General features: G+C 40.3%; 1 protein-coding gene and 1 long non-coding RNA gene across 3 annotated transcripts; one reads left to right on the top strand and one right to left on the bottom strand.

The window, feature by feature from the left end:
* Positions 1-40: 40 nt before the first annotated feature.
* Positions 41-4,988, top strand: LOC107319386. Its single transcript, XR_001557799.2, has 3 exons — positions 41-130; positions 218-394; positions 4,607-4,988. It is a non-coding gene; the product is annotated as an uncharacterized LOC107319386 (long non-coding RNA).
* On the bottom strand, positions 846-13,572 carry BCO1 (beta-carotene oxygenase 1). Of its 2 annotated transcripts, XM_032447000.1 has the most exons (12): positions 13,554-13,572; positions 13,224-13,380; positions 11,550-11,678; positions 10,289-10,418; positions 9,771-9,918; positions 8,754-8,901; positions 8,410-8,630; positions 7,323-7,580; positions 6,136-6,238; positions 4,984-5,078; positions 3,078-3,189; positions 846-2,418 (listed from the first exon to the last, which is right to left on the bottom strand). In XM_032447000.1, exons 2-12 carry the CDS (start codon positions 13,285-13,287, stop codon positions 2,246-2,248), a joined length of 1,581 nt encoding a protein of 526 aa, XP_032302891.1. In that variant the 5' UTR covers positions 13,288-13,380; positions 13,554-13,572; the 3' UTR covers positions 846-2,245. The 2 variants fall into 2 exon arrangements, with proteins under 2 accessions (XP_032302891.1, XP_015729615.1); XM_015874129.2 differs by lacking the exon at positions 13,554-13,572 and having other exon boundaries at positions 13,224-13,396.
* Positions 13,573-15,872: the final 2,300 nt, after the last annotated feature.

Raw genomic sequence — 15,872 nt, 5'->3', positions numbered from 1 at the left:
CCCAGCACCGGGAGCACCGTCATCACCCCGCGCCGCCCATCGGGGTGGGAGTGGCGGAGGGACGGCAGGGAGAGACCCGGTAACGACAGCGGCCCCGTGTGGAGCGGAGCGGTAATGTGTTATAACAGCGGTCAGTGATGGATGTCATCATCGATGTGTTTTGAGTGACGAGATGTGTGTCCCAGCAGCCTGACTCTTTCACCCTCATAACCCTCAGGGTCTCATTCACAGAGAAGGACGTCAGGGAATCAAAGCAAATGAAGGACTTGCCTTCCATGTGCTGTGCTACCACAACAAAACACCCCCGAGCCTTGCAGCCACTTGGCAAAGCACGCGTGCATTCCCTCGTGCTGTTGTCAGCCTCAGAATTACACTGCGTGCTGCTGTACTTGTGGTAAATGTTTCATCAGATCTGTATTGCAACCACTAAGAATAGTCTCAGAAGCGTATGATTAGCTGTAGGGTCTGATCTGTATTGTCTGCGGTGCGGGATGACCTGGATCAAATGCTGAGAGCAGCACATCCAGATTTAGTCTGTAGATAACCAATCTGATCTGTTTTTATGACCAATATTCCCCTTTTATGTCTTCTCTGTGCTGTGAGTTCGCTCCCCAGAATCCTGTAACTCCTGGATCCAGACTCACAGTCATCCACACACGTCACATTGTTGTCGTGGGCCAACAATAGAGGAGGTATTACTTTTGGAGCACTTTCCCACCACCAAAAGTCTGTCTGCCATTTCAGTAATGCTTCTATGTTACATACAGAAATGGAATTCAGTTTCTTCTTTAGATTATAAAGTTCTCATACAGGGTGGTAGTGATACGCCTTGAGAACACTGATGGTCACTATTCCTGCAGACACATATTGCAGAGGTGTTTATTTCCATTTTATGGATCATATAAACATTTGAAAGCCCCAAACTGCTTACTTAAGCTCCAGATCTGACCCAAGTGACTTTTTAACATTAAAATTAGGCAGTGCATTCTTTATACAAGCAAACTACAAAGACAGCAAAGGGAGTCGTAACAGAGCAAGCAAGAACTGTGGATGGCGTTGGTTCTATTGCTGCTCAAGAACAAGGCACCAAAGCCCAGTTGTTCTCACGTGACAGGGCAATAGTAAATGATAGTGACTTCATTTTGTTTCTCTACTGCAAAATACAATGAGCAGCAGAAACACTGAGAACAGGAATGTTAAAGTGGGAGATACCCAGATGGTGTGGTGACACGTGCAGACCGGGTGAACGCCTGGCATAGATGGATGGACGGATGGATGGATGGATGGATGGATGGATGGATGGATGGATGGATGGATGGATACCCAGGTTTCTCCCTTGTTAATGATTCAGCTTCCATCAGTAAATACACTAAAGAAACTGTTGAATGTACATCTGAGTTCTCCTATAAATATATTGCTCTCATTCATATGCATAGCATTAGTAACACGATTAATAATATTAATAAGAGATACATTTCTGTTCATCTTTCGACAACACACTCATCTAATTACAATAAGCATTATGTCAGATATTCTCAAGGAAAACTGATTTAAATACAAATTGCTTATGGCATTAGGATAGAAGAGCACTATCTAGTATTTAGAATGCTACATCAAACCATATGTACTTGGAAGAAAAAACACACTGTGGGATTCTTAGCAAAGCAAGTTTTGTTTGCTTGTTTGCTTCGGTTGTAAATTAGAAAGTTGTAGCACCTGAATGTAATACTTAACTTTGGTTATAGTGGAAATTAAGCACCAAGAAAATGCATTGGCATGAATTACCAGTCGCAGGTGGTTTAAAATGAGGTTTTCTGGCTGGAGAAAACTTGCATCACAAGCTGCAATCTTGAAATGATCTCTAAAAGATACATGAGCTGCAGACCCATGAGATTCATGCCATGTATCACACTATAAATACTGTACTTCATTGGCTCAGAAATCCATATTCTACTTAAATATCCTCATTACCTTCCTCTCCTGTTCCCTCTACCACAGTTATGTACAACATTAGCACTTCTGAAATACCGATCATTCTTCTTTTGGAATAGTTATATGCCAGTTGTGCATATTGTTACCTGCAGTAAAAGTCATTGCTGCGTCTTAAAAGTATTATATCTATTATTAAAAAGATTACATATAGTCATTTTGTGTCATAACATGGTTGTTCTTGAATGATAAAAGGCATGTTATCCCACATTCAGTAGAAAGTTGTCTCAGTTTGTGTGATCGGATTAATAGTGTTTTATTCCATCTTGGCCTCCAAATCCTTCTGCTGTATAAACATTCCATGCAGGTCCAGGTGCATTTCTACATTGACTGTGGCTCGGCCCAATTCTTTGAATGTTTTAGCATCCAAGATGAGTAGGAAGGGCGCTTTATTTGGCTCAGACACCACAACACAGGTCAAAACAACACCTGTGACATACAAGCCGAGAATTAGAAGCTCACATTGGTTACACCAAGCTGAAAATATAACACTGTCAGGAAATGAGTCTTGTTTGCTAGGAATCTGAGGACACAAACTGGAAGTGCTTACTAGGTGAAGTCTGAGTGGGAGAACTGAAGAACTAATGAATGCTTCTCTTCTGTTCCTTTACCTGGTCTGCCTGCAGCAAGCAAACACTGAGTTGTGTCCCTGACAGTCTTGTTGGGCAACTGAGCAGTGAAGCTTGGGATGAATCCTTTCAGCTATTTATCATCTGTCTTTGCAAGGAGCCACCTCAAAACAGAACTGGAACCAGGTTACAGAGAGACCTAAGATGCCACTTTGTGTTCTCATTTGTAATGACACTGACTTCCACAGCCCAGCTTCTTCAATTGATAAATCTAGTTCCCAGTGGCAATCCAGAAAGTCCTAAGCATAGATTTTACTGCTTATGAATAACATGGGACTTTACTCAAGCTCCTGTTGCTCTGTCATTGATTTGTCTTTAGTCTGCAGGAGTAAAATGGCTGGCAATAACTTTAATTGACCTGCAGAAACACTGACCCGGCTTCCCCATTCTGACTAACAACAGTGAGACTTTGAAGACTTAATGCATAACCCAGCTTTCAAAATGTTGTCACTGTTTTACCTTCATCCTCTTCTCTTGCATCGGGACTGGGAACGAAGATGGGCTCTGAGGGCCAGCAGTGCTCTTCTCCCCAGTGCAGCACTTCCTTTGTTTGGACGTTCAGTTTTGCAATCTAAGTTGTTGTGACCAGAAAAGAAAAGAGTCAGTGACAGTGGTTAGTCCCAAAGCTGTGACATGAACAGGCTGCTATGGGGGACCAGTGCTGAGGGGTAAGGAGCAACGAGGCAAGTGGTATCGCAGACAGGAAGCGCGTGGGAAATGTTTAACCTAGGAGTCACATTTGGTGTCTGCACAATCATAAGATGTTCTTTAATTTTATAGAGACTACTCTAGTAGTGTTAAAAAAGGCAGAGATACCACTCCATGATGCTGCAATTACATCTTCCCTGGTTGGGCTTGAAGTATTTAACAAGTACTAATAGGTGGTAAGATTTGCTTACCCTCCATCATGGGTAAATAACATCCTCCCTCCACAGAGAAGAGTGCATAGCACAGCACTTTGAAGTGACTTGCCCCAAATGACTGCAGTTCTGTTGTAAAGCAGGAAACAGGACTTAAACCTTCCCATTTCTAATCCTGTGAATTATTTTCCTTTTGTTGTGACCTCAATATTCCTCAAGGCCTTCTATTGTTAACTAGGGTATATATGCCAGAACAAGGGCTATTAATAGTGATATAAAGGTTAAACCAATGGGGCAAGAATTCCACATAGGCAGTGGCATTAACCAAAGGAACAGGGCACAGCTTTTCATCTCATTAATGGCTCAAGTGCCTGCCCAAACCACCTTCCGCTGGGGACACACTTCCACCTCAGTTCTGTTAAGTGCTTTTTCTACACATCCAGATGCAATTTTGTTCTTTTCCCCTTCAAAGTTCACTCAGAGAAATAACTTCAAACAAAATGAAAGCATTCGAGCACCGGAAGAAGAATTTTCCCTTCTATCCAAGAGGACAGCAGCTCCACTGACCTAAGGACTGTACCTGGTTGTTGCTGTGACTGCATTCATGAAAGAAAAACTGACACGAATAAGCAGCAATATAAATATAAACTGCTGTCAGATTATATTTTAAGACAGGCAGGAATTATCTGCACTGGAAATCACAAATGTGTTTATTTGCTTGAGCTACTGTCAAATGTTCTGCAATATGTTTTCTGGCATTGTGAAGAAATGCAGCTTTATTTTGTAATCAGTGGTGGTAATTATATAGAGCCAAGAGTGATCTCAATTTGCTCTCAGGACAGCAATTATAAAGTGGGAGTCTGTGTGTGCAATACTCCTTCACTTTTCATCTTAATCTGCTGGCAATTCTAGGCTGTCTTCTGAGAAGCTGCCATCACACGTGCACAAAGGATGCCTTTGCCATCCTGTTACACAGAACTAGCAAAGGATAAAGCTTTCTGGAAAAATATGTATTTTTTTAATAATTACTTGTTTTAGTTGAGTTTCCTGAGGGGAAAGAAAAACAGTAAGAATTACAGATACGTGTCTGCCCAATGTTATTCCTTTCTGCTGCTCTCTCCTTTGTAGGTTTTGGCACATGATGGAAGTTCAATCAAATGGAAAAGGGAGGGTCTCTGCAACTGCTGTGTTCAGAAGACAGGAAATAAAAAACTGGATAAAGAAGCCTGACTTTATCAATATTTCACAAGGGAAATGATGCAACACAAGTTTACCCTCATGAGAACTCAGCCATTTCCTATTGCTTTGTGTGTGAATGACATATGGGAAAGGTTCTAAGTTTCTAAAGTTTCACTTCTGGCCTCAGAACCCCCCATTTCAGTTTGGATTGGTGACTGCAGACAACATTGTATTTTGGGACAGACTGAAGCACGGTCTACTTATAACTGCTTACATCTGATTTGTGTGATATACACAGTTCCCAATGTTGTAAATGTTAGTGATACCTTTGTAGGAACTGGACTCCACTGGACTTCTGTTGCATAGACATACTTGTATTTTTTGCCATTGTAGTCATAGTTGACACGAGGCAGCTCTATCCCTAGGTGTAATAAAGCCAAAGACTTAGGAACAAAAGAAGAAATACAATTCCAAGCAAACATTTACATAGGTCAATTAATGCTACCCTGTAAAAAAAAATGACAGCATTTAAAACAGATTTTATATGTTTGAACTTCTAAAGAGCACTGATGATGGGTATTAACAGAGCACAATTAAGCCAAGGCAGTTCGTTCAAAATGGAAATAATAAGTATCGCTTCATTTGTTTCATAAACACACGACATGTGAGCTTCTTGGGATACAACTGGAGGTTAACATTCTAAGAAGCGACTTTCCCTTTAAGCACATCCACACCCTTTACAAATTCCTATTATGACCCTTCATACAATTTATCCACCCTCAGAGGTAACACTCATAAAATACAGCGCATAACTGACGTTGCCAATTTTATACCTCACAACAGGTAGACTTGCAAGCCACATTAATAGCTGTAAGATCAGGCTTGGGACCCTAGAGCAATATGAAACTGATGTAACTGCAGACATCAGAAGACTTCATTCTTGATAAATATGACAGCAACCCATTCCTCAGACTGCTGTGATGCTCACCTTCCTGTGGGATGCTGTTTGGGAAGCAGGACGTGCCTGACCTAGGAGATCTTCTGTAATCCTCTTAAAAAGCTGTGCAGGTCTCCATTAAGCACGCAGAGGTCTAACACTTGCAAAGTGAAGCTCTTTGTCTTTGACACAGTGGTATTTTGGTCTTTCTAAATATAGATGATTCTAGAGCCAGGGTACCACTATAAATAACAATAATTCACTTATTCCCTAACTTTACAACTCAGCTTCCAAATATTGCCTCTGAAATCATTCCTGTGCAGGCTCAGGGTCTTATATTAATGGATGGGCTCCAAGGAGTGAAATAAGGAAGAGAAAGATATTGTCCATATTATGCAAAACATATTAATTAAAGCTTTGGTTACTTTCAGCTTTATAAAGATCTGATGTACACAAACAGCTGCTAGGCATTGTTAGAATACAACTAAATGTAGGTGTGTAAGAGAACGTATTTGAGATCTGTATAACAGCTATTTCTTACCTTCACATAATATTTCAGGTTGGCAATAGATGCTGCCATCTTTTTCTTTTACAGCAGTTGCAGAAGTTGGAAGCTTGACTAAATTAGAACCTAATTCTGCATCCTGAAAGAGAGGCATGCTGAAAATGTAATGTGTTTCTAATTTAGAACTTTCATCAGGCTTGATATTAACACTGACAAATTTGGGATTGAGCAGATATTCCAGGTTCACAAAGTTCCTCCATTTATCCTGTAACATTAGATTCTGACCTTCTCCTTAGAAATCTCATTATACTCAGAGGGTTTGAATATATCATTGTGTAACTGCTTTGAATCACACTGAGCATTTAGAAAGGTTTAGAGAGAGATGGCTGTGTTCCAGAAGCACAATAAATACATGATACAGTTTGTGTATTTAATTAACAGAGACAGGCTTTAAAATATGAAATTCACACAAAGTTAAGGTGCATTCTTGTTTTTAATATACCATAGCTGAATGCTTAACATTACAGTGTAGGTAGGATAGTTGAGATCCAACACATCCTTTGCCCTTACTGCATGAGTTTTTGAGACATGAAAAGCCAGCAAGATTCTGGGATGTTGAAGGAAAAAGCATTATCCGTTCCAAATGAATCAAGCAGGAACTTGCCCAAGTTGCTGGCCAGTATATAATCTTTACTGCAAACAATGATGTAAAATGATGTTTTAAATTATATTGAAAGATAAGATCATTCCTCTTGCTATTAAATCTTGTACTTAACTGAAATCGTCTCATCTTAATAAAGCTATTGCAACAGTGGGGAGTGTGAATGTATTTCATATAGGTTTCCAGTAAAGTGGAAAAATTAGATTGTGCAAAACCTCAAGAAAACCTTTCTAACCAACATCAAGTTGATATATCTGCTCATATTGTACAGCACCTTACAGCACCTTGCACTGTTAAGGAAATGATGTATGCTCAGTATCCCTCTGTAAATCTCAATGATGGCATCAGAACCTCAACCCATGTAACAGTACGTCCAACTGCTCGTTGCCATTTCTCACAACACATACAAAAAACAAAACTCCTGAACACTTTGTGAACATGTTATTTTTAAAGAAGAAAACATTTGCACAAATGGGCTGGCAACTGCTCATCCACCCACTTTTCTCATTAGACTTTTACATTACTGATCAAAGAACAGTTTTAAAAGCCCTTTTCTTCCTACCTTGTCATGCTGCAGAGGCACAACGAACCGCTTGCAGGTTGGGATGGAGGTAAGTCTGTTATTCTCTTCAAAGTCTTTGTCCAATTTTTTTAAGTAAAACATGTCATACAAGCTATTGTCTCTGTAGGCAACGATATCAAAAACAACATGTCCATCTTCTTCATAAGCATTGATGTGGTGATAAAGCACCAGAGCATCAGTGTAAAACTTGGTGGATACTTCTTTTTTTGTCTTTCTGTCTACAAAGTGAAACCACGTCTGAAAGACAGCAAACATTACGTAAAGCCATTAATGACCAGCAGTTACATAGGAAATTATTTTTCTACAGAGAGCCATTACATCCTAAAGCACTGCCTGTTTCTACTGAAGCACATTACAGACTCGGGATTTGCTACTAGGAGGCGAGAAGACAATTTTGAGACCAAAAAATGCAGTCCAAAATGAGTGTGGAAGTGCTCCAAACTCACTTCACTGTTGCAAATTGCTGTTCAGGCCAAGCTGAAGTTTTCCAGTAGACCTGGAAAATCCCTGGACTGTTTTTAATTTAAATAACTCTGCCCTAGTGAAGAGTCTCTGCTGTCTTCTCTGTTGGTGTCCTTTACTACAGCACTGTCTCCATTCTGAGGGCCACAAAGCATGGAAATAAGGTCCTCAGGATTTTTTCCCCCCCTTAATTGCATCAACAGAAGAGAGTGTCCTTTTGTTGGATTCAGGCTTTTTCCACCAACCTGTCCCTAATTAATCTGATGAAATGGATCTAGAACAGATTTCATACACACTATACAGCATTTTGTATGGAGCAGGAGCAGCTGCTGGGATGTTAAGAGCAGCTTTATTTTCTCTTCTGGCACACAACATTTTAACTGTTCTGAGCTGTTACCTCAGCATCAGTATTTATTTGTGAACTTTCTGGAGATAATATTTAAAAAATACAACATTAATTTATAAAAAGTGCAACATGACAATAAGGGCTTTTAAAGAAAGGGAGGGTTGTTACTGAAATTAATGAAGACGAAAAACAGAGCAGCAAGAGCAACAACAGGTTACTGGCCTGGCTGACTCCATTGCTTGGCATTAGATAGAATACCTTATCCTCCTTATGAAAGGAAAGGCAGGAAGCCCAGTTCACACCTCGGATGTAGGCAGTTGCCAGTTTGACAATATCCAGTTTGAATGGCTGCTCTATGAACACAATATAATTTTCTGTGATTCCAAAGCTGTGGTAGTAGCTTGGTTGGAGCAGGGAGCGAGAAGGGATGGAACACACTACTTCCAGCTGTTTAAAACAAGATTTCTTCTTTTCTTTTTCTGAACAGAAATAAGAAAAAGTAAAATGACATTTATAAAATCTTGTGATTTCTCCCCTTAATGTCAGAAGAAAAGAAAGTGATGACAAGTTTCTAAGAAATACTGATAAAAGCCATATCTTACCTGGTACAGAGGAAGGGATCTTAAAGAGAACATACTTTGTTCTCCCTTTATCAACAATTGAAGTACCCATGTTGAGAATATTTCCAGCACTGTCATAGTGTGGGTGAGAAGTTGCCAAGTTTACAGCTACGTATTTGCTGTAGTCTACCTGGAAGATGATACCGTAGGAGAATTTAGAGATGTGTAGGTACATTAAAACTGATCACAGCTTAACACCACAAATCCACCAGCCCTTCTGCACTGGTAGCCTTCCACTGGGCCCCCCAGAGGTCTTGAAAATTCATCATTTAAGTCACATAACTCATGCAGATACTCAAATCATTTCCCAATTCAAGGCTAAACAAACTACAGAACCTGAATTCACCTCTCTGTTGCAGCCACACAATAGAGCAGGGAGGTTGGCTAACATTACTCTGCAAATGCCCATCTCATTCTGAGAGCAGTTATTTAACAGGGCAGTGAGTCTAACAATTTTCAGGAACAAAATGATTTCTATTCGTTTTAAGGGTTTGTACTCAAACTATAATGTATAACAAGAAAAACTCAATATACAATATGTCCACACTTGCTTTTAACAATTAAGTAATAGTTTGCACAAACAACTTGAAAAGTCATCATATAAATGGCCTACTAAACTGTTAATTATGTAAATCGCTTGAGAACTACAGGAGCATTATAATGGAAACTATCCAAAATAATCACATCACAAGCACAATATGTGGTATTATGCCCGCAACCCCACTACACTGTGTACAGTTGTGCAATTGCCCAAAGCCCCACTTTCCCCTGAACTGCTTGGGATTTTCTTTTGAACCCCTGAGTTTTCCCATGAAGAGATATCTTCACCATTTCATTTTATTACCATTTCAAAACAGCCTACTCTGCTAGGCAGGAAATAGGAGAAAATACATGCCCTTCCAGTTCTGTGTACTGCAGATTTAAGGGATTCATCTGAGTCAGTCTGAAACTGTCTTCCTCAGCAGGCAGGGAACCAGAACGACACACAGACATTTATACCTTCTCTAGTGTCTCCAGAGTCTGTGGATCAATTTTTCTGATGAAGTTAGTCTCACTTGTAGCATAATAATCATCCCCAGTTTTCATAATGTTGATCAGGCAGTTGTCCGTGAACTCAGGAATGGTGTGAGATAAGTATGAGAATGCCCTGTGGGGAGAGAAATGTCATATGGGCTCATTAGAGGAGCAGAAGCTGTACCTGTGTGTACCCTGTGCAAAGCAGAAGTGGCTCCATGCAGAGCAGGCTGTGCTGGCTCTGTCCCTGCCCTGCTGTGCCCCTCGCACAAGTGAATTAAACAGACAGCACTACTGACAAAGTGGAATTGAAATGTTTGCCCTAGACTAAGCCACAGAGCATACAGTACTGGGTATCACTCCTGACCTTACCACTGTGTGGCAATTGTAAATTTACAAAACAAAATTCATATTTGTATACAAGTGTTAAGTGTAAACAGAAAGATATCTGTGCTGGAGAGAGAGGTAGATAGCAGCACCCTGTTGGGAAAAGCATTGCTTACTTGGCAAATATGTTTTTGCATGGATCCGGATAAGCCATGGTTCCAAACTCAGACACCACGATTCGGTTTGCTTCTATATTGCAGTTGTACGTGTCACTTCGGAGGTACTTACTTCTGTAGTAAACTTCACCTGACAAAGGTCAAAGGGACTTCAATCACATTTCATGCTAAGTTCTTTTAGAGAACTGGCACAAAGAATCATAGAATCATAGAAGATAAAGAATCCGCTAAGCAGATGTTCTTTAGCAAAGAAAGGTTTGCAATGGGTCGGGCTGTCCAAACCCCTGCTTTGGAAGGCTGTTCCAGATGTCTAGGTGCCTAGAGGAACCACAAGGATGAATAACGGCAAGGGGAGGTTTCAGTTCCTTTACAGAACCGTACTTTTTGTAGGAAGTATAGGTGTAAAACATCCTGCCTCACACTGAAAAGTACCTGAAGCGACAGAAAGTGCTTTCACTTCAGTGTTTATGAGAAACGGCCCTCGTGATGTGTGTGGAAAGCAATTGCTGCCCTGAAGTGACCTGCTCAGAGCTGGCTGCATGCCATCCCACAGCACAGACAGCGCTGAACTTTGGCACTTCAGAAGGAAGGACAACATAATCTGCCTGGAGAGATACCTCTGCTGCTGCTATGGAGAGTGAGGTGTGAGGGTATGTTTGGAGACACTTTACCATAAAGCGTGTTATCACTTCACACACTTTGTTCTGGTGACAACAGGCAGAAATTGGCCCTTGCTCACACTGTGTGGCTTTTACCCCCAGTTACCCCAGCCAAGGAACTGTGGTCATGAAGTTGGTCTTAAAACATGTAATTGTTCCAGAGAGAGGACTGCCCTACTGAACCATCACAACAGTTTCTTCTCCATCTCCTTTTATGTCATGAGGGAAGGGCTGTAGCTGGAGGACGCAGTTATATCTGAGATCCTGGCATCAAGCAGCCTCTCTAGAGCCCAGTGGTGTGACTGGACACCTGACACACACAAACCAGAGCAGCACCAGGATCCAGCAATGCAGACTGTCCTCTCTGATGTGTGCACAGCCCTCTGTCACCAAGAAGTTATAAGGAACAGCTCACCTGCTCTGACTGCTGGCTGTGACAGACTCACTGCACACAGCACCTACATGGCTGTTTGTTTTTTGCCGGGTTATAATCAGACACCTGGAACATTTTAATGCTAATCAAACTCAGAACAGAAATGACAACATAAGACACCAATGCTTGGTTTGCTCATTTATCTGTGATCTGGCATGCAATGACTTACCATTTTTAAATGTGAAGCTGTGCAGCAGTGCCAAGCCATCGAACCAGTGGTTGTATTTAGTGTCCCCTATTGTGTGCATCCCTGGGCCATTTCGGAGAAGTACTCCTTGCAACCAAGTGGGCAACTGACCTGAGAATGAAAGGAGCATTCCAGCATTCATTCCTTTAGGAAAGGGGCATGCTGCAGGATGATATTACTAAGGACACAGGCTTCATAGGCAGATGGGTCGTGAGTGCATGTCCACATTTGTAATAGCAAATAATTACATTTCAGTTTCAGATAACTAAAGCATAACCTGCTCAAAAATGTTGCTAGTCATACTCTGCATAAATGTAGTGATAGGACATTATCACCTGAGCAAAAGACTGCTGGAAATTACTTAAAGCCAGAAAGTAAATTCAGTTGGGCCCTTTTCAACCTGCAATGTCTGCAAATCACAGTAGGTATCAGTCAGCATTCTTAAGTGACAAACAGCTTTACAAATCTGGACTGCATCTCTTTTTTTCCTTGTGCTTTAATCTGAAGTGAAAATAATAATAATGCTTTTCTGTACTAAATGAGGACATGAAAATGACCCAGTAAAATCTGCAAATATTTGGAGGATTATTAACTGTCACAGCTGAGGAGGATCAGATGTTCATGTGGCTGTACAGTCTTTCAGACAGCAAGAGTTATGTCTGACGTTGGCGTTATGGGGTCATATTTACAGTGCACATATTGAGTAATAAGGAGACAAAATACAGGCAAAACTCAGGGATTGCTAAATATGTAAAGAGGTCAGGGTCCTCTTTAATTTTCATTCCTGGTAAATACTGAACAACCATTACCAATGAAGTAATATCTTAATTTAATTTACTCAACTGTTCAGTTTTTGTTCAAATAAATCATTCCATAACACAGATAAGTTGTAGTAAAAGTTGTTGCTTGCAAACAAATTCATATGTGTCAATGGTAAGCTTTTATTTTGAGTGACAAACATTTGAAAGGTATAAAATCACGTACAATTCAAAATCTTTTTCAGTTCAGCCACCAAACTGAACAACAACACAGTCATGTAATTATGTACCTGACATGACTTACCTGGGAACTGACTCTAAAACTGGTATTAGATGCCTGCTATATACTTATATATATATATAATGTATATATGTTTAATAGAAAGAGGTACTCAACAACAAACCTCTCCTGTAGCTGTAGCAAAAATCTCGAGTCCCTCTTCTTCAAGGTGAAAAAAGGAGAAAAAAGGTTAAATTGATCAAGTGTTCATGTCTAGAAAGCCACTCCAGGCTGTCTCACTGGAGTACACTCTGCATTTTTTGCTAGAGTGCCTTATACCCAAGAGAGGGTAGTGAAGGGTTACAGAGAGGAGAAAACGAAAGTCTGTACGGAGCCATGGGGGAGGGAGTGCCAGCAGATTAGATCTTGGGGTTCTGTTCCTCACCACCAACCTCAGTGAACCCTGTTTAGATGGATATTCTGAAAAAGCACATAGAAATACCCATAAAATGAGAAAAATCCAACAGTCTGGGACACAAATAAGGTCTGAGCTCAGTCCTCTAAACAAAACTCACTGACGTTTCTCACTTTCTGTTTCCCTCTTCTGCATTGCTTCGAGTGAGTAAGTGTCACAATATTGTATATATTTGAAAACAGAAGAGTTTGTCATTCACTTACCTTGCACCTCAGCTTTTATGGGCTCTGGATGTTCTTCTTTGTTTCTGCTAAATATTGTTTCCATCGTTCACGTAACTGAACAGTTCCTGTGTCCTCTACCCAGCTGCTCCTGCAGGCGTAGCGGTCCCCTCCTCTCTGGGCTAAGAACAGCTCTTTCCTGTTACATAGAAGGATGAGGTTAAAGTGCAACTCAAGCTAGTGGTTGCTGGCTTATAGATCGACAACTTATAACAGTTGATCTTTAATCCCTAACACATACACAATAATTCTCACACGTTCCCTTTAACTCTTTCACTAATTTGATGTTAGAGTAAGAAAAGCATAGCTCACCTGTTTGCTCTGTGCAAAGTTAGTTCAAGCAGCCAGGCACACCAAAGGTAAAATGAAACTGAAATATCACCTTCAGCATTGCAGGGAACATCGGAGCTGTTGGTAGGGGTGCCTGCCCCACTTGGCAGGAGCAGAGGGAAAAACAGAAGAAAGCTCTACATACCATTCTGAATTTCTCTTGCTGGGAGTGACGGACAGATGGAGCATCATCAGTTTCTTTCCATTCTGTCTAATTTAACCTGGGCTTTTCTATTAACAAAGCTTCACCACTGAACAATGATGAGCTTTTTTTCTTTAGGCGCAAGCAGTTCCAGAGTGAACTGAGCAGCACACCTTTGAATTAAACACCTTTTTACAAATAGACACAATTATACATTCTCCCACATGTGACCTGATCCCACCAGGATATCGGCTCCTTGAAGTCTCTGCAAAAGTATGGCAGGAATAATTAAGAAGAAGGGGGATTTTTAACTTCATGCATTTCTTTCAAGTTAAGGTACTTAACTGAGTTCAGTGTTGTTAATTTTAAAATCCCCTAGGAAAAGACTTATTTCAATATAAAGCATGTGACTGCAGAGGAAATCACAGGCTCCATTGAACATGAAGGATAAAAGGATTCCTTGCACAATGACATATTATGCAATTTTATATGAGGTTACCCTAAAATCCGATTTTTTTTCCTACTAAATCACCGTTGTTCCCAAAATGTTTTAACATCCATTCCTAAGTCTAATTGATTATTTATAAATATCCGTGCTCGTTTTATTGAAAACACTATTTCTGCTACAGGTCACTGCTCAGACTCCTGTTACACACATCTATTGCTCATCCCATCCTTACCCTGCGTCTGCCAATTTACCTTGAGAAATCACCAGGACAACATGCCTTTGTCTCCATTAGGAAAGCACGGATGGAAACAAGTGATTAAAAAAATCAGAACTGCTAACTGTGTGATTTCCCTCTTTTTACATTGAAATGGATTAATATCCAAGTATTTATTTACAGTTATAATGTGTAACTGTCAGAGGAAGTAGATGTGGATTAGGCAACTTCCCTAATTTCATTGTTTCACAGCCTTTCTTCTCCCTTTGCAGAGATGTGTTTGATGGGAGAGCATGGAGGAGGTTATAGAAGTCCATGCTCTAGGGAGCATAGAAACCTTTTCCACTTCTCCTTACCCTTCACATCTATTTTGAACGAGAAAGAAGTTCAGTTCAACTTCCCTAAGAGCTGAAGTTCTTCGTCAGCACAAAACTGTGCATCCTTATGATGAATCAAAGACTGTTTGCTATTAATACTTCCATGTCTGCTTTTTGGTTTTGGCTCTAAACTGCTATACAGAACAACAGGAAGAGGTCAGAAAGGGACCTGCTGCCTTTAGAGGGCCTACAGAACCACAAGCCCTCCTGGATTTTGGAGAGACTGCCTGACTATTGCCTGACTATCTCTGATCTTGGGCTTACCAGACACATTATAACTCACACATACAGTATTTTCCAGACCATCATAACTTTGGGCAGACTGTGCTGTCTGTGTGAGGAACAGATGGTTTTCTGTAGTGTGAGATTTTTGGCGTGTTTTTGAAGCCACTTAATGGAATAGTCTGCATTGAAGGAAACAAGTGAGAAGAGAGCAGTGCTTATTTTCTGGCTGTACAAATAGTTAAACATTTTGTACAGCTCAAATTGCTAGTTAATTAAGCTTATTTTATAACAATAATGTAATTGCCACGTGTCTACCTTTGAACTTTCGGCTTACTTACACAAGAAGCAAACCAGTGCCTTTTGAATCAGGGAGAGACAGATCCTATTCCTTATCTCAATATTGTAATAGAAGTACTAATTCAATTTACATTAATCACAACCTTTCCATTATAAAATTCAGATTATAGTTAAAGCCCATTAACAAATATCAAGTTACCTGAATACATCTTTAGGCTGTGCTAAGAATTTCCAACTAACAACTGTTATCTATTACTACCAAATAAAGGCTCCAGTAGTAAAGCTGATAGGAACTTAGAGCTGCTCTCGCTGAAAACATATTGACTGCTATCTCACCGTACCAGGGGACATGAGCTCCAACACTTATCTCTGTTAAATATTCTCTTATTGACATCATCTCATTTCAAAGGACGTATGGCCAGCACCACAAAGGAATAATCCTCTTGTTCTGTCCAAGTCCAATTGTAATTGAAATAGTTTGTGTCAATTCAATCAACAATAGTCTCCATATATTGTTCAGATTGGGCTTTGTTTGGATCAAACTAATTATTTGTTGTGGCTTTGGTGAGGTTTTTTTTGTGAGACTTCAATACTTTTT

This window comes from Coturnix japonica, chromosome 11 (genome assembly GCF_001577835.2).
Source record: "Coturnix japonica isolate 7356 chromosome 11, Coturnix japonica 2.1, whole genome shotgun sequence".
Taxonomy (NCBI): Eukaryota; Metazoa; Chordata; class Aves; order Galliformes; family Phasianidae; genus Coturnix; species Coturnix japonica.
The sequence above is the reverse complement of the archived record's forward strand: the minus strand, read 5'-3'. Positions and strand labels throughout refer to the sequence as shown.

What these genes read in the sequence shown, in the direction of transcription:
- BCO1 (XM_032447000.1), bottom strand. Translation starts at nt 13,287, where the DNA reads ATGGAAACAATATTTAGCAGAAACAAAGAAGAACATCCAGAGCCCATA. An exon ending in GATCCCTTCCTCTGTACCAG is followed by an intron (nt 8,631 to 8,753) that starts GTAAGATATGGC and finishes ATTTCTGTTCAG; the next exon opens with AAAAAGAAAAGAAGAAATCT. An exon ending in GGAGTCCAGTTCCTACAAAG is followed by an intron (nt 3,190 to 4,983) that starts GTATCACTAACA and finishes ACAACAACTTAG; the next exon opens with ATTGCAAAACTGAACGTCCA.